The sequence below is a fragment of the Chaetodon trifascialis genome, chromosome 13, assembly GCF_039877785.1.
Source record: "Chaetodon trifascialis isolate fChaTrf1 chromosome 13, fChaTrf1.hap1, whole genome shotgun sequence".
Lineage (NCBI taxonomy): Eukaryota > Metazoa > Chordata > Actinopteri > Chaetodontiformes > Chaetodontidae > Chaetodon > Chaetodon trifascialis.
The window spans coordinates 9037345-9063718 of record NC_092068.1 but is presented as its reverse complement, the minus strand read 5'-3'; the positions used below and the strand labels follow the sequence as shown (position 1 = coordinate 9063718).

The 26374-nt window shown below is 43.3% G+C and overlaps 1 protein-coding gene across 3 annotated transcripts in view; it reads left to right on the top strand.

The window, feature by feature from the left end:
- fgfr2 (fibroblast growth factor receptor 2) overlaps positions 1 to 6001 on the top strand; it is a 39460-nt gene extending 33459 nt beyond the window's left edge. For all 3 annotated transcript variants that reach the window (XM_070976990.1, XM_070976989.1, XM_070976988.1), the window contains 3 exons: positions 1451 to 1588; positions 2226 to 2331; positions 4219 to 6001. In XM_070976990.1, coding sequence (XP_070833091.1) covers positions 1451 to 1588; positions 2226 to 2331; positions 4219 to 4383 — 409 coding nt within the window. In that variant the 3' untranslated portion in view covers positions 4384 to 6001. The remainder of the gene's footprint in view (positions 1 to 1450; positions 1589 to 2225; positions 2332 to 4218) is intronic.
- The last annotated feature ends 20373 nt before the right edge of the window (positions 6002 to 26374 follow it).

Here is a 26374-nt window from a genome sequence, read left to right as displayed (position 1 = left end):
AATACATGAATTCCAATGAAACTCGCCCCTCGCTGTTTTGACAAATGGGCTCAGGGGAGTCAGCTCTGGCGGGCTTAGGTGAGGGTAAAGAGTGGTGGCTAAAGCCCAGATACACAGCATCGTGGCCAGGCTTGGTGGAGGCAATGTGGGGGGTCTGATCCCCTCCCTCACCAAAGAAAAACAAATAAATTCCTTTAGCTCTAGCTCCTGTACTGGGTTCCAGAGGCTCGAATCTTCAGATTTTGATCAGATGCACCGATGCATGTACACATATTGACCAGTTTCCCGACATTCATATTCATGTTTCTTTCAGTCGATATCATGAACTTCAGCAGCAGAGAATGTACAACCTAACTGCTTGTGATATGAATGTAATGAGATATGAATACAACTCCAGAATATGAACTAAGTTAATACAGAGTCACTTTTATACTGACTGGTTGAGTGGTTAGTGTATAGGTTATGCGTCTAGTTGGGTGAAATACCTCAGTACACTCCAGTCAGGCCCAGTGGCAGGTCAGGTAGAGTGACCCAGAGCATGTTAGTTTGCGTGTTTATTTGGTAAGTCAAGCTTGGTTGCAGGTGGACGCGAACCTGCACAGAGCAGCGGCATGACAAGCACCGAGGGATGGTTACAAAGCAGCGCAGAAAGCGGAGATGAGTGTGTCAACAAATGAAGAGATACGACACAATGATAGAGGAGAGAACAAACCCAGGGCTGGTTGAGTAAACAGATGGAGGGACTGATAAAGGTCCAACCTGCCTGACCCTGCCTACTTGCCTCGTCAGACCACTAACACGGCCTGTGGCTGCCTGAATGCCTACACACACATGAGTCTATAATGCAGCCTTTGTGCAGACGTGAATTGAGCATGCTGTCAGTGCAAGAATCACTCATTTGAGACATTGTGGATGAACAGTCTCTAATATAAACACGCAGCGCGACAGCGATGGAAATCAGCAGCATGAAATCACTGATACTTAATGACCGGACGCTGACAAGAGGAAGTAGTTAATAGTTAATAGTCACTAGCCATCTCTGGACTTCTCCCTGCTCTTTTGTCTGCTGTGGGTGGTCCGCTGTTTGTTTTGGTGTGGTGTGACAGGACAATGCCAGGCAGTGTGACCGGCCAGCCAGGCACAAAAGCCATCATTGAGATCAGGGCCAGAGTGGCACAGGGAGCGGGTTCGCACCACAAGCCACCGGACGGCAGAAAGAGGGCATTGACACCACTGCAGTCACACTGTTGAAGTTGTTTCCAAACTTTGGCCAAGTGACTAAATGTAAATTACCTGTGGGATAAAGGAAAGTGAGCCCCATTGGGCCTCATGTTAATTACCAGGACTGGGAGCTCTTGAACACTGTTGACAGATGGAAGCTACTGTTGATGACTGATTGCCATCCTTGACTATATTTGTAATGTATATGTGTGTTTTTCTGTCTTATCAGCTGGTCATTTGGGGTGCTGATGTGGGAGATCTTCACCCTCGGGGGCTCCCCCTACCCCGGCATTCCTGTTGAAGAGCTCTTCAAGTTGCTCAAAGAGGGACATCGCATGGACAAGCCTGGCAACTGCACCAACGAGCTGTAAGAGTCTTAATTTAGCTTTTCTCTCTCAGACTTGCGTCGTTCGTAGCCACACTGTCCCCCAATTACACACTGGCTCTTACAGCCAGACTAATGCCATCCCAGTCTCATCAGATCCATGACTCCAGGGCTCTGTGTCCACTCTGTCGGCCCTCTGCACAGCTGTGACTGGCTGCTATCAGTGTCCTCATTCACAATGATTCCTCTGCTATTCAGTAGACAATGGCACAGCTCTGCTGCGGTGCCACACTGAGAGGGCTGATGGACAACAAAGTAGAGACAGACACAACGGCCGTGCAGGACACACACGTTATAGTATTTAAGAAATCCAAAACACTGGGAGGCATATTTGTGATTAGAAGCAGGCCATACTCTCTGTTATTGACTGCAGACTGACATAAATTTCAAGAGGAGATGGTGTCAGAGAACACCTGCTGTTTGATTGATCCATTGATATGGAGACCTGATGCATAAATCATTTCACATGGCAAATTTTAACCTTGAAGACAAGGTAGATGAGGAGTGGCAGAGCCTGGACGGACTAAACAAAGCTGACAGTTCCCTGAATTATTCTCTTCCGTCTCTTTTAATCCACTCTTCTCTTTGAGTAAACAGATTCTGGTTTATTTTCTGTCAGGTACATGATGATGAAAGACTGCTGGCATGCCATCTCATCCCAGAGACCCACCTTCAAGCAGCTCGTTGAGGATCTGGATCGCATCCTCACCCTTAGCACCAACGAGGTGAGTGCAGCTCTTCCTCTCTTCTTCACACACATTCTTATTCCATAAAGTTCCTGGATTCAGGGTGGTCAGAATTCGTGCTACACTAACCCTGTAATATCCTGGCAAATAGGAGTCCGACATTTCAGAACAATAAAACAGAATAATATGGTACATTCCAACACACAGTAACATGTCTCTCAATCCAAACTAAATCACACTCTTGCCAGTGCATGCGAAGTTCAGCAGAATGCTGCTGAAAGCTTTAGGAGCATTAGCAGCCACGTTGCTGACACAAGGCCTAAATAGTGACCAAAAAAATGGCCGGATGATTTGATCCAGGCCCAACATGGCCGCTACGGCCCAGTGAAGTTGCCCAATCATCACATCCATGCCTCGCTCCCTATAATATCCCGCGTTTCTTTCCATTCCCCTTCCTGTCTTGTGTGATATCCGCGGGCCGACCTGAAAAGAGTCCATCAATGGAAAGCTGTCAAGACTCGTCTGCTCAGGAGCTGGAACTTCATGAATTTATGCCAAAAAACCCGACTTTGAGTTTGAACTTTTGAAATGTAATAAAGCGCCTTTTTCTTGCCTTTTCTTCCCTCCCCCTTTCCCTCTGCCCCAAACCGCTGGCAGATGTGGAGGTCTTTAGTAATGTGAGCCTTCTCGTGTTGAGCTGGGAAAATGGAAGCCAGCACTCATTTTCTAGAAAAACCCCAAGAACTCTTCCTCCTTGCAACTAGTCCCAATAAAGGGTGCCTCACTCGACATGAAGAGACCAAAACAACTTTGGACTGAGCAAAAAATGAATAACAGGATTTCTTTGGGTTTTCATCTTCCTTCATCTTCATTTTGATTGGAGAGGGGGCGCGCTTTGTGTTTTGCCAGCTTCTTTATTTTTTCCAGCCATCTTATAGTGTTAATGTTGGCTGTTGCGGTGTCAGTTGTCAGACTTGTTTGGAATGAACTTGAAAGTGATGTGAAGGGATGCTGTAAAGGCCGGGCTGCCTCATCTCTACACCAGTTCTCTGCTGTAAAAGCATCCTCTTTTCCCCAACTTCCCAACCACATCAAAACATTTTGTAGCGGACAAAAAACTAGAGCGGTGTTTCAAACCAAAAGTATCCAAAACGTTTTGTTTCAGGAAGTGTTTTCAAGGAACCTTTTAGTTCCTTGAAAAGAATGAAAAGGCTCTTTCAGCCAGCTGTTGTCTGTGTTTCCACTGCGGTTTTAAGTTAGACAAAGTCGTCCAGTGACATGTGAAAAAGCGACGTCTGTTTTTGCATGTCATTTTTGCACACGACTGCACAACATCTCACATCAGTGCATCTGTCGTGTTGAAGCACAGTGAACAAAATACAAACTGGTGTCCAGGTGAAGATTTTTAACAATGACAGCTGAAATAAAATGCTGCACTTGACCAGTCAGAAGTGCTCAGAACTGAATTTAGACCCTGGTCCCTGTGGTGGAAAGGCGCTGAGTTCCTCCAAAGGTTTCCTGGGGAAAGTTCCAGTGTTGCAGATGCAGCTCAGGTCAACCCTGCTATCTTCAAGCTCTGCTGGATCAGCTAGCAGTCCTCTGTTCACTTTATAATCTGTTATTTCTGCAAACATTTTCCTCTGGTATTCAGTTGAAGATTATTTTTTCTGCTCTGTTTCATAAATCCTTCCAGGGTGATTTGGTACGGTTTAGATCAATATCATAATGAATGTGATACTCTCTCACCCTCCTCTGGAAAGTCCCTGTTCTTGCTGACTGGCTTTCAGCGCTGTATATATGTTCTCCTGTTTGCTCAAACTGTTTCGCCTCTCACTCCTTCGAAGTGTCTTTCTGTCTTGTAACATATGAGTCTGTTTGAGTGTAAATCATCTCACCTGACCCTCTTTTTCCTTTGTCTGTCTGCAGGAGTATCTGGACCTGTGCGCCCCAGCTGAGCAGTATTCCCCCAGCTTCCCCGACACTCGCAGCTCCTGCTCCTCCGGTGACGACTCTGTGTTTTCCCACGACCCCTTACCAGACGAACCCTGCCTCCCCAAGTACCAGCACATCAATGGAAACGTCAAAACATGAGCCCCCACCCAGCCTCTGTACCCCAGCTTGACCTGCCCCAGTCTTACCCCTCAACATCCCCAAAACACACACACAGCACAGACACCCTCTCCGAAATCCTCCCCTCCTGCCCCCCCATCACCCCTCTGGCTCCCAGTGGACTAATGGACCCAGATGGGACTGGGCTGGTGGCAGCGCTGCTGTCACACACTCACACTGCCATGCGCACACACTACATACACTACATTCTTACATGAGGTCTTAAAGGAGAGGACCAGACAGAAGCTGTTTTTTACTGACTGAATAAATTGACGTTCCCTGGGGACCCTCCTCCTCCTCTTCCTCCTCTTCTCCCTTCATACAAACACACAGACTTTTCATTTCGGTTCCCATGTTTGCACCCAGAGGGTTTTTTTTCCCCTACAATCGACAACGTTACTCGTTTGGTGATCCCATTCCAGTGGCTGGCATTCCAAGACTGTTATTTGCTCCTGGAGGAATGTATGGACCGATGTGAACTTAAAAAACAAGGGACAAGAAGAGGATGATAAATAGGAAAAGGACTGAGAGACAGAGTTTCAACTAACAAAACAGAGGAATAGAAGGAGAGCACATATAGAAACAGCTCCCCTGTTTATTTTGTAATATTGATGCATTTCTTTTTCAGTTGTCTTGATAAACCTTCCCAATTATTCTGGAGAAAAAATACACAGTATAATGTATAGTGCTGGGTATATTTGTAAATATATTCAAATATGTATAAATATATATTATATATTTACAATGAATTATTTTTTGTATGGACTCCGAAATAACCCCAACCCTTCCTACCCTACTTTGAGTCTGAGGCAGGTATGCTAACAGGTTATGTGTCCTATATTTCTCTTCACACACAAACTCACACACGCAGACATGGATAAACACTTCAGTGTACACACACACACACACACACACACACACACACACACACACACACACACACACACACACGTCTTACACTCACTCAGTAACACAGTTGAGTATTGGCTTTCAGGGACTGAGGTAGCATGTTAATTTATTGACTTATGTTTTTTTTTTTTTTTTGAGATGAATCAAAAAAGGGTTGGAAAAAGAACAAAAACAATATGGCAGAAATGATGACATTAATGATGCTGATAATACATAAATAATCCATTAAATTTATGGTAATTTAAAATGATCTTTCAGCAGTAACAGAAAAAAAAGCTATTTTTAGTGGGTTTGAAAGATCGAGGTTTTGTAAGTTTTATATATGAATGTGAATATTAAGTTAAATTTTAAAAACTGTACATTTTATAGTCAGCTAATCCCTTTCTTATGTAGATGTTGATGCCATTTCTATCCAGTCATTTTACTCTTTCTTAGCTTTGCTTTAGGAAACGAGATTTATTTCTGGATATTTATATATGATTGAAAGAAAAAGATTCTGGAAATACTTACTAGCAATCCGCTCCCTCATTTAGACTAAATATAGACTCCAAATTTACTTGACAGAATTGAAAGCTGAAAAACAAAGTATTAAATCATTCAAGTGTTTTTTGTCTTTTTCTACTGGACCAACTTTAAGATGTTCTTTTGCAAGTGTTCATGTCACATTTGCGAAATAAATGATGGAAAAATACATTCTTGTCCTAATCTTTGATTTTGTCGGGTGTTAAAGTTAAAGTTTTTTTTTTTTTTTTTTTTACGTTGGAAGAATGTGTTATCATTAAACTGCACATTGTTAAATTTCTTTTTGTACTCTCTGGGGCAGAAATGGTTTCTCTGTCATTACTAAGTATTAAGTGTTTTGCTTGTATGCTTTGAATCTTTACTTACTTTGCAAGGAGATGGATTTTCTCTTTTAAATTATTTCTGAGAAACCAGAGAAAACTCAGGGGTTCAGTAAGCGGGGGAGGTCTTTTCTGTATTTCAGACAGATTATTCTGATTGGAGTGGATCACTTTTTTCTCCAGTTTCTTCCTGATAAACCAAAGCTTTATGCAAAGCTGCTCAGCTCAGCACACACAAAGAGTCAATGTGATCAAATTAGATTGTGAATTTATGCCAGTGGTCAAAGCAATTTTGTTAATGAACAGGGAACTCATCATTGTCATGATGGTGTGGTCTGTGTCTCATTCTGTCTGACTCTGATCAGACAGAGCCTTTGTTAGCCCGCTGGAACACTAATAGGTGCTCTGATTAGTTGATTGATTTCCCTTTTTTTCTTATCAGAGCAGACTTAATTTAACTGTGAGTGAGTAGTTGATTTATCTGATTCAATGTAAGTTAATCAAAATTGATCTATTAGTGAATGTGACTGATAGTGGCAGCCGTGGATGTGGTCGTGTTTAGTAATGATGGTTGCTTGGTGGAGCCACCCAATAGGTCATGCCATTAGGCAGAGCTCCTGAAGCAACACTTGTATTGATATAATCCACATTAGCATCCATTACAAACATTTCTCTGTTGCAGCTTCATGTAATAAGAGGCTTAGAATTATCAAGTGGATAGTCGTGCTGGCAGTGATGTGAGGCTGCAGCAACACTACAGCTATGAGCTAAATGTTAATGTGAGCGTGCTAACATGCACATAAGACAAGGCTAACATGGTGATGTTAAGCAGGTAAAGGTTACCATATTCACCATCTTAGTTTAGTGTGTTGACATGTTAACATTTGCTCATTAGCACTAAACACAAATACAGGGGTCCATGGGAATGTCATCAGTCTTAAAGGTATTTGGGTGGACATAAAATGCTGTGCACAAATTTTAATTTTGACCTGATAGCTAGTCTATGGCTGTCTGTTTCCAGTGTCATGGCAAAGCATCAGATAATTGTGAAAACATCTCAGGGAAAACTACAATTGTCATTACAATGTCCACAAACCATGATGTGACAGTCCAGTTAGATTATGAGATAAGTGTGACCTGGGGTGGCACAAGATAAAGAGTTAAGGGATAACCAAAGTAAGCAGGGTTTGCGTTCAGGGCACCGTGAATGTCTCTACAATCCATCTTGTTGAAATGTCTGGACCAAAGTAGTGGACAAACTCACACAATGACTGATATTGCTACCGATACACAGTAAACACTCAAACCAACAAAATTAGAGCAACAATATGGGCTCTTGGAAAGTTTACTCGCCTTGTTAAGTAAATAAAAATTGTCCTTTAACATAAATCTAGATCCCCTCTATTACCCCTCTATCATCAGGTTTGAACTTGTCCTGAATTCACACAGACGCACACACATACACCAGTTCCAAGTATTCCTCTATTCGACGTGTCCCCTCATGTCTCCGGAAGCTGAAAAGAGATCGGAGGGAACAGTCAGAAAACATTCCTCTTTTTCCATAGAATAAGGGGGAAGAAAGCAGCTACAGGCCTGGAGGATTGGAGGGGGATTGGAGAGAAAGAGTGGCAGGATAAACCACAGCGCCATACACCCTCATTAAAGGGGGGATTGGACAGAAAGGCAGCCGGATATCCACACTGGCTATTGCACACTTTTATCAGAAAGGCTGTCTATTGTGCTGCAGGCTGATGGCACACACAGACATGGAGCAGGGAGGGGTGAACTCCAGGGAGACCAAATAGAGGATTAGTTTGTTCCATCTTGACAAGATGCCCTCTGAGCTGCCCTTGCATTTATGTGAGACAAATACCTTATCTGATGTCAGCAGTGCCGCAGCGGAGCCTAACTAAAAGCTAGCTCTTTCAAAAGACATTGAGTCAGTTCTGTTTACATATTGATAATGATGCAATGGGTAAATAAATAGATGGGTTACCTATGACCTCAGTCATCATTCAGTGATCATTGGAGGGCAAACAGCAACTGATTTAAAACAGACAACTTTCAGTCAAGCCTTCATTTTTGCTACAGAACACAACATATTATTACATGAATAATGATGGGATTTATAGCATGCATCATAAACATTACATCATAAACAGGTAAACCACCCTGTAAAGGTGATTATACTGTATTGCACATGCAATGAATCTTTGTGTGCTGTCCAGTTTCCTCATCCATTGAAACTAAAATTTTGAATATATGGTGCACATTGTCATAGTTTTGCATAAAGCTAAATAAAAGCTAATATTGCTATTTTACAGCACAGGTTTCCTATTATATATTTAGTGAAATGTGAATGCGTTATGTCCCCCCCCCAAAAAAACCCACAAATGCCCCAAGGGCTCATGGAGCAGGGATACTTTCTGGCCCTCTACTGATAAACATGACCCACCGCGCTCAGTTAAAGCCCCAAATGAGTTTTTCATTTGGAGGGCTTTTTACTCCACGGTTTCCTAATGCCCTCAAGATTAACCCAGTGACCCTCAAATATTAGCTTTGAATGACTTTCAGGAGACAGAGCAGTAGCTGGAGGACACACGAAGAACACCTTTTGTTCAGTCGTGTATGCACTGAATTGAATGTGAGGGGCAAATATCAGCTTTTTGCTCAAGAGGCATTGCACAGATAGTCAGAAGGTGGAACCTGAAGCCACCAGCGTGACAGACTGATGAACTTGGTCAGCCTGACATTTTGGTAGTAAAAGTGATTTTCATTCTGATCCCGCTGTTTCTTCCTGTCCTTCCAAGTCCTCCTCTGCGTCCTTCGTCCCAGCTCTGTCCTCCCTTGCCCAGCCATCTGGTGGGGCCTGGTGTGTTTGCACAAGGCTCGGTCCTCTGGAATGTCAACATGAGGCTTTGTGTGAAGCCAGAGGAGCCCACATTCACTGAAGATAAGACCCCACCAACCCCAGGAGAGGAGGAGGGGTCAGAGGGTGGGTAGCTGGTGGGCGTTGTTGGAGGGTGACTTAGAGTTTAACAAAGCTGCCAAGTGACCGCCGTACCCACGGCTTAATCCTGAACATAACACTGTCTGCTGACCAAATCTCATTTCTGGGTTGAAGACTATTGGGGTAGCCCACTACCATCACCCAACGCCCCCACCCACCCACCACCTTGCTAGTCTTATTCTTCAGTTTTCTGCGTTTGAAGCAGATATTTCTCTAAACTCCACTGACCAGTGGTGTCAGAGTTTGTGTCCGTCAAGTCTGCGCTCCTCAACCTACCATTTGCATCGAGTAGCAGATAATGAATGGTTCATTGCTAGGTCAGTGCTTATGAGAGGGAGGGGTCTACTTGTGTTTGATTAAGGGCTTGCAAGGCACCGTGTCTGGTTCTGCATGGAAGGATAAACAAGTCGAGTGTGTGTTTGTGTGTGGGACTGCTGTGCATGTGCGAGCGAGGATGTGTGTGGTTTGTTGCCCTGTGGGATCTTCTAAACATTTACTAATGGCACAATTGTGTCTGAGCAATTGTAATTCACAGAATCCACTTCCAGTTAGTTTATATGCTGACTTTGCTATGTCTGAAGGTCTGAGGTAACGGCTCTTAGAGCGTAATCAGTGGAAAAAAGAAGAGCCGAAGCTAAATTGTTTAGAGGAGGATAACAGGGAGAATTGCCAGAACTGAAGAACTAACATCTTTGAGCAGAGTTTAGACTGCTGTGGTTTGTTGACTAAGCAGGAGAGAGGGGAATAATGTGTCCCATTTAACAGTGTTTAGTCAGATTTAAGTAGGTTAAATATTGCACACATTAGGAAATAGTGCAGTGTTGATGTGTACTAACAGAATTTCACATTGCAAAATTGTTTCAGTCTGAACTGGTGAGGTTCGTTACACTGGCATGTTTCACAGCTCTGGGTGTGTTCTATAAATGAGCTTAGTCATTACGTTCCCTGCCCGGTGATGCCAATCACAACACTCACCCCATCGGTCAGCCTTATTCCCTCATGTCTTGTCTTGCAGCGATGATGTCATTAATGACATCAAAGCCATAAACCCTGACGCATGCTAATGATGTCTTGCCAAGGTGTCAAACATGGGTTTTCCAATGGCAAGATTTTTTATTCTCTGCACAAACAAATCGTGCCTCATGTAGCCAGGGTTTATTTGGCCTCATGACCTTGTGTGTGACTAAGGCAAAGTTGTGTTTTATAAGAAACTGAGCTTAAAAGGGCACACCAGCAATTTCACTTTCATGAAGTGAGAGAATGGTCAAAATGAATGCAGCAGAGGCCGTGGCATCCTGACCTCTAATGTGAGTTAAACCCCCAAAACACCGCTGTCTTTTAAACCTTCCCCACTTTGTAACACAGGCTCTCCATCATAAATTTGCAGTCACCACAAGACTGAGATACACAGGTGGTCACTTGAAACTGCAACTAACAATGGTGCAAAAGCATTTGGCAGCAAAACGTTTGAGGTGTGGCGTGCCAGATATGGAGAAATGGTACACTGGGGTGCTGAATGATGTGTGGTTGGTGGAGAAAAATTGCACATAATCAGCAGCTTAAAGAGAGAATTGATTTTAATTGAACTTTAATTGAACAAATGTTTGTGGTTTTAGCGTGAGTCCATTTCATTATGCCTTAAATGTAGATGTTTACTTCATGACACCACTTCTTGACACAGTTTATACTCACATACGGTGGACTTTACTTCATGGTAGAGATTATTTAGTCATTTGTTGTGACTTATCTGTTTGTCTCATGCTCGGCTGACAGCTGTGTTTGCAGCAGAGGGTCTCTGCGCTTTATTTACATCATTATGTTCCTTGGTGTTACTGTACTTAGGAATCACATATCAAATGCATCCGAAAAAAAAAAAAAGTAAATTAAATCAGAGGCCAAGTTTAAAAGCAAACTGCAGTACTCTCCTCACACAAGTTCAGCTGAACTGAAAGTGCAGTATATTACTGACAGGAGGACAGAAAGGTGGCTGTTAGTGCGTCGTTGACAGTAAAGAGTCTGCTGCCTCCTCTGGCCTCCGTGTCAGGAGACAGACTGGATGAAGATATATGGCTATGCACACTGAGGACAGCTAACCACTCCAGCACTGTTACTGTCATGAGTAAACACAGGCCCAAACCAATAAAAAAACGCCTGTAAAAAAAAAAAAAAAAAGTGCCCATAAATGATGTTTAATTGAAACTGTGCAGGAGGGCAGATCGGCAGAGCTATGGCTCCCAGGAGTCCACACACACGTATACACACACACTGTTGCTGGGGGAAGTGCAGCAGGAGGAGGTAGAAGAGGAGGGGGAGGAACAGCAGGAAGTTGAAGAAGGGAGGTTAGGATTGATTGAACAGGGAGGTTAGGATTGTTTTGGTCTCCATAAGTGAGAGAAGAAGAGAGAATTGTCAGATGCGTGATACAGAGCCAAAATTGCTTCCTTAGGAGGCATTAAAATTTTAATATTTAACCTCTAGTCGTTCTGAATAAGATGAATACCTTCCTGGATACATACCATAACGCAATGTTCTCCCAACATTTCTTGTCTAACTTTATATGCACTGAATAAAATTTCCCACCAGAGTTCAGGAGCTACATTTGTGCATACTCAGCTGCAAATGTTGGCGCCTACCTTTGTCAGGTGGACTGTTTTCACAATCTAAATGACGAATGATCACCCTGACAATGCCATGGTGACAGACAGGGGATATAAATCACATGGGAAATAAATCACCACGAGACCCTCCTCCCCTTTTCACCTGCATCACTCTTTCCAGCTAACAAGAAGTCCACTGTTTCTCTGAATGCCAACGCAGCTCATTTCCCTTCACCCCCCCTCTACTCAATTTGTCAATTTCAAATATGCTTTCAAGGTTTTGTTGGTTCTTTCTCCGCCTATGTTTGTCTCCCTATTCCTCACCCCCTTTTTTTCCCCCCTGGTCAATCACACCTCCCTCCCCCTTACCCCTCGTCTTGAATGGCCTGAGAGATTGTGTGCTGCTGAAAGTTTAGGGGCAGGTATAAGGGAAACCTCTCTCTCTCTTTCTCATTCTCTACAGTACAGGAGGTCATTAAATAAAAGTGTGCAGTGAGTGACGTGCCTCTATACCTGCCTGTCTGCTCAGAAACAACAAGAGCCCGCTCTGTCCTGCCCAGGCAAGACGGGATAATTATAGCTCCCGACTTAATCACTTACCTCAAAGCCCTTTAGTTCCACAGCTTCTTGCCTCTGTGCCTCTCTTTCTCTTTTCAGGTTTGCCGCCACCTGCCAATATTGAAGTGTTGCAACATTAGGGATAGTTACTTTTTCATTCAGAGACAATGATGGGTGTGGGCAGAGTGTTGCGCTTGAGGTAGTTCATACATGCAGCGAACGGGGCAAACAGTTCAAGGTGTGCTGGAGGCTTAAACTCAGACACACCGTGAGTTTTGGGTTCACTCGCAGGTTAGCATCCATCTCCTCTAGGCCCGACACATTTGTCCATTTCTCACATTTTCCAGGAAAGAGTTTGGGTTCTCCAGTGAGTTAAAGCTGCTGCAGTGAGTCTCACTCTGTGTCCTGGATCAATATGATGCTGATCGATAATACATTGCTTCTACCTCCTGCATACCAGGCTTGCCTATATTATGAGATTATGTATACATGGTGCATAAACTGGTTAAAGTCTCTCTGATGTTCTCCATGTGTCCCAGCTGGGAACATATGAATCCGTAGGTTGAACCTCAGCCCATTTCTGCTCTGAATACACTCACTCCCAGCCTCCATGAGGTGGCTGGCCCCTGGCTGAGCACAGAGGCAGGGGGGAGCAAAGGAGAGGGGGCCCCTGAAAAGGTGCTTTGTGCTGGTGTAGAAGGGCCCGGGGCTTTAGCCTGTCAGAGGTTGTGGTTCTAGGCCAGCAGCCAGGCCTTCAGACCCTCTCGCTGGCAAGGACTGAACTACCATCTGGAGTGACGGGCCCTTCCTGAGCTGCTCCGTGAGCCACACAGAGCCAGTCTGGACTGAGTTGGTTAGGCTAGGCCGAGACACAGCACAGAAAGCTGCAAAAATAAACTCTGAACCCTCTGAAGATCATTCCCATGGGAGAGCAGCAGAGTGGCCTCACACCGGGCAGCGAGTACAGGACCAAACTACTTCAGAAACCTCACCGCACGAACAAATCCATGAATGTGATCTGGCTTGTTGATGAGCGTGTTGCATAATTGTAATTACGATAATGATTCAGAAATTTACTCAGGTTGCATTTGGCTGCCGGTGTGGAATGAATTGACAATTGATGAAAAGAAAGAAAAAAAGAATAAATGGTGTGAGATGAGTTGCTATCACCCAAAGTAATTTGTTATGTTGATGGAAGTCTGTGCCCTGGCTGTCGTCATCAGAGGTGAGTGGGAACGATCAGCACACTGTGGTGCTGCAAACACAATTAAGTAACGAGGCAGGCTCCTGACTCACTCCTGCTTTCATTGGGTTTGTTTACTTTCTGGATTTGGATCTATATAGTGCAGGAGAAGTAGGTCTGAAGGAGTGAGAAGTGTAGACTGGCAGGGTGAGGGGCCTCAGCAGTCATACAGCAGTCAGCACTCATACAGGCTTAGTCTGTAGGGTGCACATACTGGAGAGCTTAATGCTGCATTTCAGCCGCACTGCTACACATGAGATGAAATCAAAGTTTTCCCTTTCGACTGGAAAGCGAGATAATTCATGGTACATTTAGCAAGAGGGAGACAAATGTGAACCATAGTGTGGTGGGTGTTGAGAGGCAGGTTTCTGTTCTTCCCCATCCCCCAACTCCTGCAACAGAATAAAATTCCTCAGCTCCTCTGGAGCTGGCCCAAGCCAAGCAAATTATGGACCAAAATCTTTTTATATGAACCTCTGTCACGCAAGAACATCACTAAGCCCCATCTCTAGCTCTCCTTCTCCTGGAACAGGCCCTATTTTATCCCATTTCTCCGAGCAGGGCCATTATGTTGAATCCTTGAGGCCTCCCTAATCGAAAGGGAGAGAAAACAAACAAAAGCGCAAAAGCCCAGGCCCTGCAGAGACCACTTCAGAGAGTTTGATGCAAAACAAAAAACAAGCAAGTCACATCAATCGGCCTGGACAATGTAGCCCAATGATTGATCAATATATCATAAAACCATCAGAGTCTCTGAGGCTTTGGAGTTGAGTCACAAGCCTCCCAGCAATCCCAGCTGGAGCCATCATGGGGTCCAAAAAATGTATTTTCTCATCCTTTGGAGGCTGACACAGACTCTTATTAAAAGACAATTCTATTTTCTTTTTAAAACGTGGGCGTTGTTCTTCTTGTTATGGCCATCATTACCATAAATATGAATGATATACAATGTAACAATAAGTCACTGGTAATATGGCAACATCGCTAAAAAGAGGTCTGATGGGGCGAGACACAGAAAATCAGACAGCTTTCAGATGAACTCCATTGTTAGCCAAACAACCTCAACATGAGGGACACGATACCGACTGAGATTCCAGAGCTAGCACCACTGTTTGCGAGCTAAACCTCTGGCAGTCACGTCATCCTCACCTTGCAAGCCTTAAAGGCCCCTCGAGGGTCTCTCATCACAGTTTATGGACCGACTCCTTGGTTCATCTTTGACCTACTGTACTTTCCATAGTTTTGCAGTGCTGTTGAGGGATTTCAGCAACATTTCAGAAGTACTCACCTGTGGTTTGCCTCATCATCTGACCAGTTGCGTTTGCTGCAATGAACATTTTTGTTATTGAAGTCCTTGTTTTTCCAAATCTCAGCAATTACTTTGCTGTGCACAATATTAAAAACACAAAGAAATAGAGAGAGGATACACATCCTCCTCAGCACCCCTGCCCCTGTATTTATCAGCAATATTCATAAGAGCACCACGAGCCTCTGTATGCAGTCAGATGGTGTCCCCCAGCTTTCACCTCTAAAGTTCAGCTTGGTGTGAACCACTCAAATGGCCCTGTTGTTTACAGTAGTGTTAAGTGCGTGCCCCTCCAGGATCAGTCAGAGCCATAATCCCCTCTTCATTCCCACTGAGGCCCAGAGTGTGTGTAAGTGGACATGGGTGATGGCAGACAAGGAACGGCTCACCAGCCCACCCATTCAACCAGCCACGCAGCTTCAAACACACACGGAAAACACACATATTCATTTTCACACACACACACACACGCACAATGAGAAAGCACTAGCGCAAACAATAGAGAAAGAAGGAGAGCAAACGAGAAAGGTTTTCGTCTTTTCCTGGATATTACCCCCTTCTTTCTCTGTTCTCCCTGCGTTTTTATGTCATGTCACCTTGTAAAAAGGCTTTATGGTCTTTCCAGGCCTCATGGCTATGAGTGTGGTGAGGTGGATTGTGGGAGCTTTAGAACTCCTCCAGGACCAGCACTTAGTGCGAGTGACAAGAGAGCATCTCCAGAGCTTTAGCTTGCAAACTGGGAAACTCTTTAATCTGACTTCCTCTCCTATTCCTGATTTTTTTTCTTCACTTTTTTTCCTCTTTCTTTGAGTATAGGCTTACAGAACGGCAAAGTCAAAGAATTTCAGTGGCAGTTTACCAAAAATGCAAAGTGGAGCTATTGGAGCAAGGGCAAAAAGATACACAAAAGGTATGCAAAAGATGTATTACACACCTCATATTTTGCATTTATCTGATACTAAATTTGACAAGAAATACATGCTAAAAGTGACTCTGCACCTCTAGTTTCAATTATAATGACTCTCTCTCTGACCGGTGACCTTCCAAAAAATAAAGACTACCTTGAGGTTTTTGTTATAGTCGTACACTTGCCAGGTCAGACCAGAGGGAAGGCAACAGTCTTATTAGTTTTACACCATATAGATGAGAGTGAATTCACCTGTGGCTCTGAATTGATTTCAACTTGCTCCGCAGGTCACACAACACGGGACATCATGTGCTACTGAAGTCATTTATATGACGTGCAATATAATATAACTGTTAAAAGAAACCGTCATGAGAGACTAAATGGAAAATCCACATGGCAGAAAGGAGAAAAAGGAAAGCAGGGGCGTATGTTAATCTAATCAGGTAGGTGTTACCCATTAGCACTGGTCTCATATCAGCAACTGTAACTTTTTTTATATCCCTGCCTTCACCTCTTCCTCCCCCCACCTCCCACTTTCTGACTTCCGGTCTCTGTGCAGGTCTGCCTGTATAATGTCCACACAAACCCAATGTGGGGCCTCTCTGAGGCGTTCAACAGCTATGCTTTAAATCATGCAATTAGTGCTCAGCTGGGGGATTTATATTTTCTGGCAAAAGCACTTCTGTAGTTTATATACGGCCGTGGGGAGATGACCCTAAAAGGAATGCAACAATAAAAACAACCTGAAAATACGGTTTCATAAAACATTACTCAAATAATTCAGTATATATTGGATGTATTTGCATGCATACTTCTGTACTTTGTAGCTGCAATATGAATACCTTTTACATCCAATTTTCATCAATTTAATGTTTAAACTTGAAGGATGCCATGTTGCTCTTTAGGAGAACATTACCCAGTCTTTCACAAAGCCCCTGGATAATCTCAAAATTGCAGGCAAGCTTAAAACAAGGCTGCTTTTTCAAGGTCCTTAAAAGTTTAGGAGATACAATGTTTTAATGTAACAGCAGTAAATAAGGGAATATGGGTTGTAAGTATAGTTTATGTGTAGTTAGTGTCGTGTATGTGTTTTGACTATCCCTCTCTATGTGTCTTGTCTCAGGCGTCAGTCTGAGCAGTTTTATGTCTTTTCCTGGGACAAATAAACAAGCTAAAATGAGCATAATGAACAGCAAAGAATGACTCCACTGCTGAAACTGCCTTTCCCGACATGAATGTCGTCACAAAAGAAAATAGTGTGTTTCTAAGCTTTGGATGGAAATCCAATTTTTTCCCCTACCTCTCGCATTTTAATCATGGACATCTACATACACACTCAGAAAAACCAAATAAACACTGGACAACAAAAACACACGCTGCCCTGGCTCCTCACCAGTGCCGTGGTGTGAGAACGCTCTCAAAACTTGTATGGGTAACAAAAGCGCTGACCACAAATTCCCGAGAGTGTCCAGTCGTCGGTCACTGCCTCGGGTCCAAAACCAAAACCACGAAACATGCAAAACCACAGAAAATGCAGCAAAGGAATCCATTTCCTTCACGGCTGACACACACCACACGATACTGATACTGCGCACATGTACACACTACCTAACCTGACCTGCCAGATGGTTTGTTACATAGAACCATCTGGGAAGTTGTCCATGGAAACTGTTTGGAAAAGGGCTGAAACTTAGAAAAAAATACCTGGCAGGTGATTTGATGAACTCTATCACCGTCTATCGCAGGGAAACTTCAACCGCTCAGATCCACAAATCATACGACATAGCAGGAGAGTTAAAGTCTTGCTGATGCCAGTCAGGTGCATAACTTTAACTTGGCTTATGATCTTGTGTGATCTGACAATCCAGCTGCCTCGCACAGTAACACACTACTGTTCTACAATAAAAACGAATAACTTCCCCTCTGTGTCTTCATCCACACATACACACACCAAAATTGACAGTGCAGAGACAAGGAAGGAAGAGACAGAGATCCTTTGTGAAGACAAAGACTGCCATCACATGAACACATTTAGACCAAATTTAATCATTATAATGATCTTCATCAATCACAGTTGAGGTAAATATGAGTTTGTGTTGGGGATGAATCACGACTGATAAATTGAATCCATTTAATTGGGCAGGCGTCCTGAAGATGAGCAATGAGCTGAAGACGTTCCCCAGATTTGATTTCCCATTAGTGAAGAGGGGCAAGTCACAGACACCACGCCATCCCCTGTGATTGATATGATGTTTATTCATACGAGGAGCAATAGGCTCAAATGCTTTATTTGTTTGGGAAAAAGAAATAAGGTGAGGAAATCGAATGAGTTTGTTCTAAACAACTTTTAAAACGACCAGGTCGTGATTGGAATCCTTTTAATGGGGTATGTGTTAAAATGGTAAACATCCTCTGTTGAAATGAAATCTTCATTTGCTATTTGCTCTTGTGATATATGAAGTTCTCACTGCACCCCCCCATCCCCGTGTGTGTGTGTGTGCGCGAGTATGGTTTCCTGTGTGGCATAGTCTCCAGGTTGTGCTCTGGGAGAAAATTTACGACGGAGGATGTTTGGTCTTCCTCTAGCTCCAGGGCAGGAAAAGTTGTGAAATATGTGTATGCAATAAAAGAGACCAGCATGTTGTGTTTAAACAGCACAAACAGAAACATACGCACGCTCTGTAGGCACACACACACACACACACACACACACACACACACACACACACACACACACACACACACACACACACACACACACACACATGCCTGTGCGAGTCTGAGTTGTGAACCACAACCTTGAGGACAAAGACTGATTGACTCAGATGTGTGATGAGGGAGAGAGAGGAAACTATACAGAGAGAGAGGCACTGGGAGATTGAATCTGTGTAATTCTTGGCGCTGTATTCGCACCCTGTTACATTCCTTCCATGAAAGAATGCACAGAGTATAAAAGTCATTAACTGTAGAGGTTGTCCAACAACAGCCTAGCCCATTTACTATGGTATAATTTACTGCCTTTTTAATTATCTAGCTGCATTAAAATACACCATTTTGACCAAAATTGGGACTGGTGTGTTTGAGTGTGGTTTTTAGCTATGTCTGAAAGTATTACAGAGCAAAATAGCTTTTTTTCCATTGGTCAGAAACACATGCCTCTTTTAGGTGTGAGGTTTGGGGTTCTTTTTCTTGCCATCTGTGTTTTGCCAGATTGACGAACAGTTGGAGAAAGAAATTGCTGAGTAACACTGACAAGATATGACGAAATGGCAGTTTTGTGAGCGTGTGCGCAAACCGGCATGTGTGCTTGTGTATTTTCACTTGTGAGTGTGAATTCACCGGTTTTAATGTGGCCCGATGTGTGAAAGTGAGAAAAGTATATGTGTGCGCTAACATTTATCACCCTGCTGCCCAAACTTTGACGAGGCAATGCTTAAACACTGGACGCATTGTTTCTTTCCGTAATAAGCCAACTGGACGAGCTCCAGTGAAAACAGCATAAAGGACACGATGGTAATCTATTTACCCATTTTCACATTCTTGAAGCAGGAGGGCTGACTTCAGTGTACTGCTGTGGGGGAAGCCATTAAAAACTTTCTCCAAGCTGATGGCAAAACCACATTTTCAATTTAAGAGCTGCAGTTCTTAGGGTGCTACTTTCTAACAGTTATTGATCAAACTGCTGATCGTACTGAAGAACGCTGACCTGCACTGAAACACAACATTTGTGGGTGAATGGACGAAAATGTGAGCCCAGGAAAGCTGGTGAAATCCTTTAATGGGACTTTTGGAACCACTATTAAATCCCTGTTCACCCCACCTCCCTCTCCCCACATGGCTGATATCTCCACACTGTGGCATACAGTAAAATTATGGCCTAATTAAGTCGGGGGGTGAGGGGGGTTGCTGGTGGTTAGGTTTCAGGTCCTAACTGCTGCTGCTGCTCTTGGCATGATGCTATCTGCTCAGGCTCAGGGGAACATAGGGGACCAACATCTAACCTTCACCCCCACCCTCTTAGAAGCTATGAGTGCAGACAGTTTGGTGCCACGAGGTCCGGAACCAGTAATGGACCGAGTGGTGGTTAATGAGCTCCCTAACGCACAAGTGGGAGCATGTGGTGTGGGCCACATCCCCCTGCCTCTTCTGCAGAGCTCATTGAGGTATACTTATTCACACAGGGGGTTTGGACAGCCATTGAAGATCAGCTTGGGTTCATTTTCAGTTGTTGAAGGACTTGGTGCTCAAACTTGCCAAGATGTGCAATCACTTTTTGGAAAAAGCAGCAGTATATTTGTTGCAACATTATAATTTCAGCTATATTTTTTACTGCATGACATGAAGAGGATGTGGGAACTGTGGCTCAGGGGTCATAGAGGGAGGGTCATCCACTGATTGTAGGGTTGGCATTTCAATTCCAACCTCCTCCTGTCCATTGTGTCAAAGTGTCCTCCGCCAAATACCCTGAAACCCAAACTGGTCTTGATGGTCAGGCCAGCACCCTCTGTGATGGTTTGCTGCTATTGGTGTGTGAATGAGTGGTAAATATCTTGTAAATATATGAAGATAAAGAAATGTAGCCACGGACCATTTAAGATTATCTATCAAACAGTGTAGCTAGTACTATGATATCTTCTTGCTTGGACTTTCTCTTTTTCTTTTCTTGTCATTGCTGCTGGAAAAAAAAAAAAAAAAAAAAAAAATCACATCTTACTCACCAGCCACTCACCATGTTCTTAGCAAATTGGATAATATCAAACTTTCATGAAAAGGATATAGCTGGGCTACATAAATTGATCCTACAGTTGCAATGAAAATGTTGTGCATCATTAGAGGAGAGAAATAATTGGCCTGCCAAAAGTGAAGGAAAAAGTCCAGCATCCTCTGCTCCTCTGCACCTCTCAGGTCTGTGGTTTTTAGTGCAAACATAAGCTCAGTTACAAAGGGATGTGGACGTCACGTAAGCGTGTGAGCCATTTGTTGTATCACTGACACCCACAACAAACCTATTCCTTCATCAACTCCCCTCCTCAGTGGATGTTTTCCACAACCCCAAACACATCAGTTCATCTCTGACATAGTCATGAGGAATTACAAACCGTTCCTGTGTTTGGGGTTTCGCTGGGCCGCGTTGGTGGGAACACCACATGCAGTGTGTTTGGAGATGAAGGGCTGATGAGAGCCAAGCTGCTGTCAGAAACAGACTGCACGCACAACTAACAATGCAGCCACCATTGGCCATATGGTGGCACTTTGTTGAACTCTTTGTCAGCATTACATTGTTTAATTTAATATATGCCTGCTTAAGAAAGGAACATATTTATGTTTACTCCCCTAATGGAATTTGGATTTGTGCAATGGATAAATATTTACAGGCCAGATGAGAAGACATTCATCAGGTTTATGATGGCTTCTCAGGATGAGGAGGGTTGCATCAGAATAGTTAGTGCCATTTCTTAAACAGAATAGTTTATGAAATAGAGTTTATCTAGAAGAAGTTGTCAGTGTTTCTTCTTCACTGTTTATTATCAGGTGACGTCATTGTGTCTTCATTGCTTTGGCGGGATGATCACCCAAAGTGCTGCCATACACTATATACTGACACACTTCTGGACATGCACCAATGCAATTCAAATGGAATGCACATCTCATTTTATTCGACAATGAACCTAATACACTTTGCACGGATGCTGTCTGAAACAGGAACACGCCATCAGGTGGAGGTCCATTAAACCTGAAGCAGCAATATAGTATTAGGTAAGTTTTAGGTTACCAGGTGGATGATTGTCTGCTCAGCTAACAGAGAGCTGATTCATTGAAAGGGTAAAAGGTGATCAATGGTCCATTGCATCAGATAAGCACCTGACTGGGTGGCTGGATGGATCTCATCTCAGGAGCTGAGGGTAAACAATGCAGTCCTAGAGTCACCCAAAAGCACATGAAAATTAAGGGACAATCAGAGCTTTTCAGAGCAGGCAGCGTGGTGAGTGGGCAGGTTGGTCGGGGGCGAGGAGGGCAGCAGAGGCAATAAAGACTCTGTGATTAACATGAAAATAACTTGGTTGATGGATTTGGTGACAGTCATGGAGTCAATGTGTGTGTTTCTGTGTATGTGCAGTGAGGATGTCGGAGCAGTAGTAGTGCTAGGTTTGCGTTACACAGGGAAACAGACACTGTTTGGCGTTATTGTTGATGGATGATGCTTTAATGGATAGAAGATGGGTTAGAGATAGAAGTCCAGATGGAGAAAGCGAGGGATGAAGGATGAGGAGGAGGAGTATGGAAGACACCATCTTCCCTGCTCAAAGCTGTAATGTCTCTCTCTCAAACCATGATCTCACGAGCGTGAGCAGGAACACCTGTTTAGAGCTGGCATATTGATATGTAGCTCCAGAAAGAGAAGACAAGAAGAGTTGGCCTGAACATGTGCTAAGCTAGATGCTGCTCAACAATAAAGCTCAGCGGTGTAAAATCACATTAAAATGGCATGAATTAAACACGTGAATGTGACTGAGCTGACACAAGAATTAAGAACGTGCAATAAAATCAAATGAACATGTTTGGGTCAAAGAGTAAACTGAAAGAAAGAGAAGGGAAGAGAAAAGCTGTCTTCTGTCACAGGAATCACTTCTGTGTATTGAAGTGTAACCCTTCCACCATAGGCTCGTGATATGAGGAACACTTTATGCAGTACTCAATTTCAAACCCCTTTAAACTTCAATATGACCTCATAAACAGCACAAATAAGACTGTTGGGGAGATCCAGGTTTTTTGTCCTGCAGCTGTGGCTGACTGACACTGGGAGCAGGTGAAGGTGAGCTGATATTGAAGTAAACGTCCAATCCAGACACACACACAGAGACAAAGACAAGGAGAGACTGACAAGACACAGAGGGATAGGGGAACACAGGGAAAACACAGGGAAAGGGAAGACACAGCAGTACCTCCTTGTGTGAAAACAGCTTCTACTGCGTCTTCCTCCACATGCAGCAGATAGCATCCCCGGTGATCAGGATGACCGCTGAGCTCCATTCCACTGTCCACTCCTGCGCATCGTGACTGACGTCACCAAATCCATGCCATTTCAATGTGACTTTAAATAAAAGCTCAGTTCACAGCAACCCAAATATTATGAATACATTTTTTAAGCACTGGATAAGCCTTGAAATATCTTGGAAGGACAAACAGATTAGCTGTCAATTATCTAACACACATTAACATCAACTGAGTTATGCATCATATCAGTAACTGTCAATGACCAAAAGAAAAATGCAAAATAGCTGTTGTAAATCAGGTTCTTACCAAAGGAATATGAATGTATACTTTCACTATGAAATACTCACCACCAGTAGGCTTCTAAGGTAGCTCTACAGGGTTTGTGGCTACTGGGGACATCCTGATGGCTGCATGATTAAGGCAAATACCACATAACTGCAGGCCAGTGACCTGTGTTGCATGTTAGGAGTGTCATTATCTGTATCTGTATCTGTTCTACCAACAAAATTATCTCTCTGAATCTGTGTTTGGACAGAAGACCAGAAGCATGGTTCATTATGGAGGTCACATTAAATCGGACAAATGTATGTTTTCTAACTAAATGTTCATTGGCAATGCAACTGCTGTGCCTTCAAAGCGTCATGTTAATTAGCATAATATTAGCATATAACTAATTCTGAAATATATTTCCACTTTTCCCCATACATTACTTAATTCTTAAATGAAAAATCAACAGCCTTCTTCTGTATATCCTCACTACAATTGAGAAAAGAGGACAAAACAAATAAACACAACACAACAATAAATAAAAAGAGCTGCAGACACTGGGTGCAGCAAGCAACATCAGGCGACAGAAATGAGAAAAGTGCCACTAGAAGTCCTTGGGAGTGGGGAGCAGGGGGAACAGTTACAGTTAGGAAGCGATATTTTTACCTTGTGGTCATCCAGAATGAGATGAATCGATTCGAGGAATAGAGGAATGTCAATCATGGAGCTGACTATTGCATGTTGTACACCTCTGTCTTTCCTTGTTTCCTGTCTACCAATATGTCCCATCCAATAAATAAAAAATGAAGTTGGCATGTAGGTAGCTTCGATTCACAGAAATGCTGTGCCAGCTGCTCTGAGGCTGAACTTCTTGATGCTTTGAGCTTAAGACGAACATCAGCATACTAACATGCTCCCAATGACACAGATCATAGTTTGGCTTAAAATAAGTACATCAGTTATGTACATATCTTACCTTACGTTACTTCACTTAAAAAGGAACCCTCATTTTTCATTTTACACAGGAGACAAACCCCAGTCTCCTGTGTGAAGGTCCTGTGCTCGATCATCCAACCACCCCGCCTTCCTCCACATGTGGACTTTTCTTGCTCTTTTGACGTAATTGAAGACATTGGGAGAGAGAATGGGTAAAGTTAAGTTACAGCAATTGGTCCTAAGGGGGACAAAGGTGCCTGTCCAAGATTTCATGTCAATCCATCCAATAGTTTTGACTAAAAAACTATGTCAATGTCAATATCACTAGAGGACATGTCATGAACCACCAAAGTCAAAATGTATTACTCATCTGGAGACCAAAAATGGCTGTACAGAATTATACACGTGGCAAAACATCCATGAAATCTTCCCAAAATACCCCTGCAGCATTATCTGCAATGCTGATTCTTACACTTAGAAATAAATCCCTAAATATGCTATTTCAGGGGTGCTATGAGGAGACAATGGCACAACATTAAAGCAGTTTAGCTGTGTTGTGGAGAAACAATTTAACATTCAGCATATTTTTAGAAAGATTTTTCCTTTAAACATACGATCTTCTGTCATTTATCTTTATAAGTGCACGTAAAGAAATCTGTGCCGTGTTTAAGTGTCTGGATTTGCAGTGTTCGCATTTATATTGTATATAAATATACAATATAACTTGTATATGTCTGTGGTAAAGTGATGTATGTGCTAAATTTTCATAGTTATGCACTTACTCCACTTTTTGTGTTTTCATTTCAGCTTTGACCTCTCCGTGCCCATTACCTCATGCTGTGAGATCACACACATGTCACACAAAGTCTGTATTTAAAGTGTCTGCCCCTAAAATGCTAACACCTGCGCTGCAGCCATTGCCACCCATCTTCTGTATGAAATTAGCCCTTGTCTTATGCATAATAAGGATGAGTTCATGATTTAAAAAAAATTGTGCCCAGTTCCTGTTGTATTTGGATCGGCCAAGAGCTCCGTCACCAGTTTCATTGCAAGGTGTTGGCAGGGTGTTTGTATGCACACCGCCCTGGGCTGGCCAGAAGACAGTAGTGTGTGTCATGGTGTGGCCTCACTTTGCATTCCTTTGTATTATGTCCTTTTGGGCCTAAGGCAACATCACTGCGCTCAGTGACACACAAAAGCACAACAACACGTTTCAGAGTGTCCCAGCTTGTGTTTTTCAGGGGAACTTGAAATTGTGTGGCCTAATGCGAGAATAAAATCACTGAAACTAGGCTGTTGGCCATGTGGGAGGAGTGAGAAGTGCAATAAGTTCTTAGGTAGATGAAGATGAAGAGGTCTAGCTGCCTGTGAACACGGAAACCTGATCTTTAATCTTGATAAAGGGGTGACGGCTGGATTGAGTTAAGTTAAACCAACAATGGCCTGATTGGAGGAAAGGTTTGTTCACTTCACAGCTTCACCGCCTTCAGATGTTCCTGTAAAACCTGCATATATCCCTCCCGTGCAGCTTCAACAAATGCCCTTTCACTCTCAGTAATGTTTTTGTTTTGTCTCCTAGAAGGAAGCGTCTCCGTGCCTCTTGTAGCGTTGACCAGAGCCCTGATGTTTCCAGTTAACCCACACTGGAAGTCTCTCATTTTACAAACAGCAGTTTTTCCCCAGGAGCTTTGGTATACCAAGAAGAGAGCCTATCCACATGAAGGCTGATGCTGGCAAACGAAACTTTTACTGATCCCACAAAACACACGCGCTCTCTCCCACATACAGGACTTATGTGATTTACGCCCGCCTGCGTTGTCAAGATGCTGCAAACCAGCTGCACTAATTGATAACAGTGAAGTTTATGAGTGTGGATCATCACTCATACTTCTGCGAGTGGTTTAGCAACTCTCAACAGGGTTGTGTGCTTGAACACACTGCTCTGCATGTTTTCTCATTATTTGATATTATTGGATTTTGTTTTCTCTCATTTTGGAATCCTCTGACTTCAAGGCCTCTTCTCTGAAGTCAGAAAGTCCCTTCCCAGCGCTGTGCAACTTAAAATTTATAGTATATCTATAACTCACCAAATCCTGTGACAACCGATATGTGAAAATAGTTGATCCTGTCAGGATACCGTTGTGTGATCACAGAGCAGGTGATGCAAGTAGCTCATGAAGCCAACAAGGCCAACAAGAGGAAAATGGAGCTTAGAGAAGATGGGCCATTAGTTAGGTCTGTGCCTTTACAGCACAGTGATGGATGTGCTGTGAAATGGTTAGTCTCAGCTGTGCTGCAGTGTCCTGGACTGCACCGGTAGATATCACTATTTGAGCAGTATAGTCTTGTTGATATGCAACTGCTATAGCATGTGACAGAAAGTAGCAGAATTAATCTTGAAC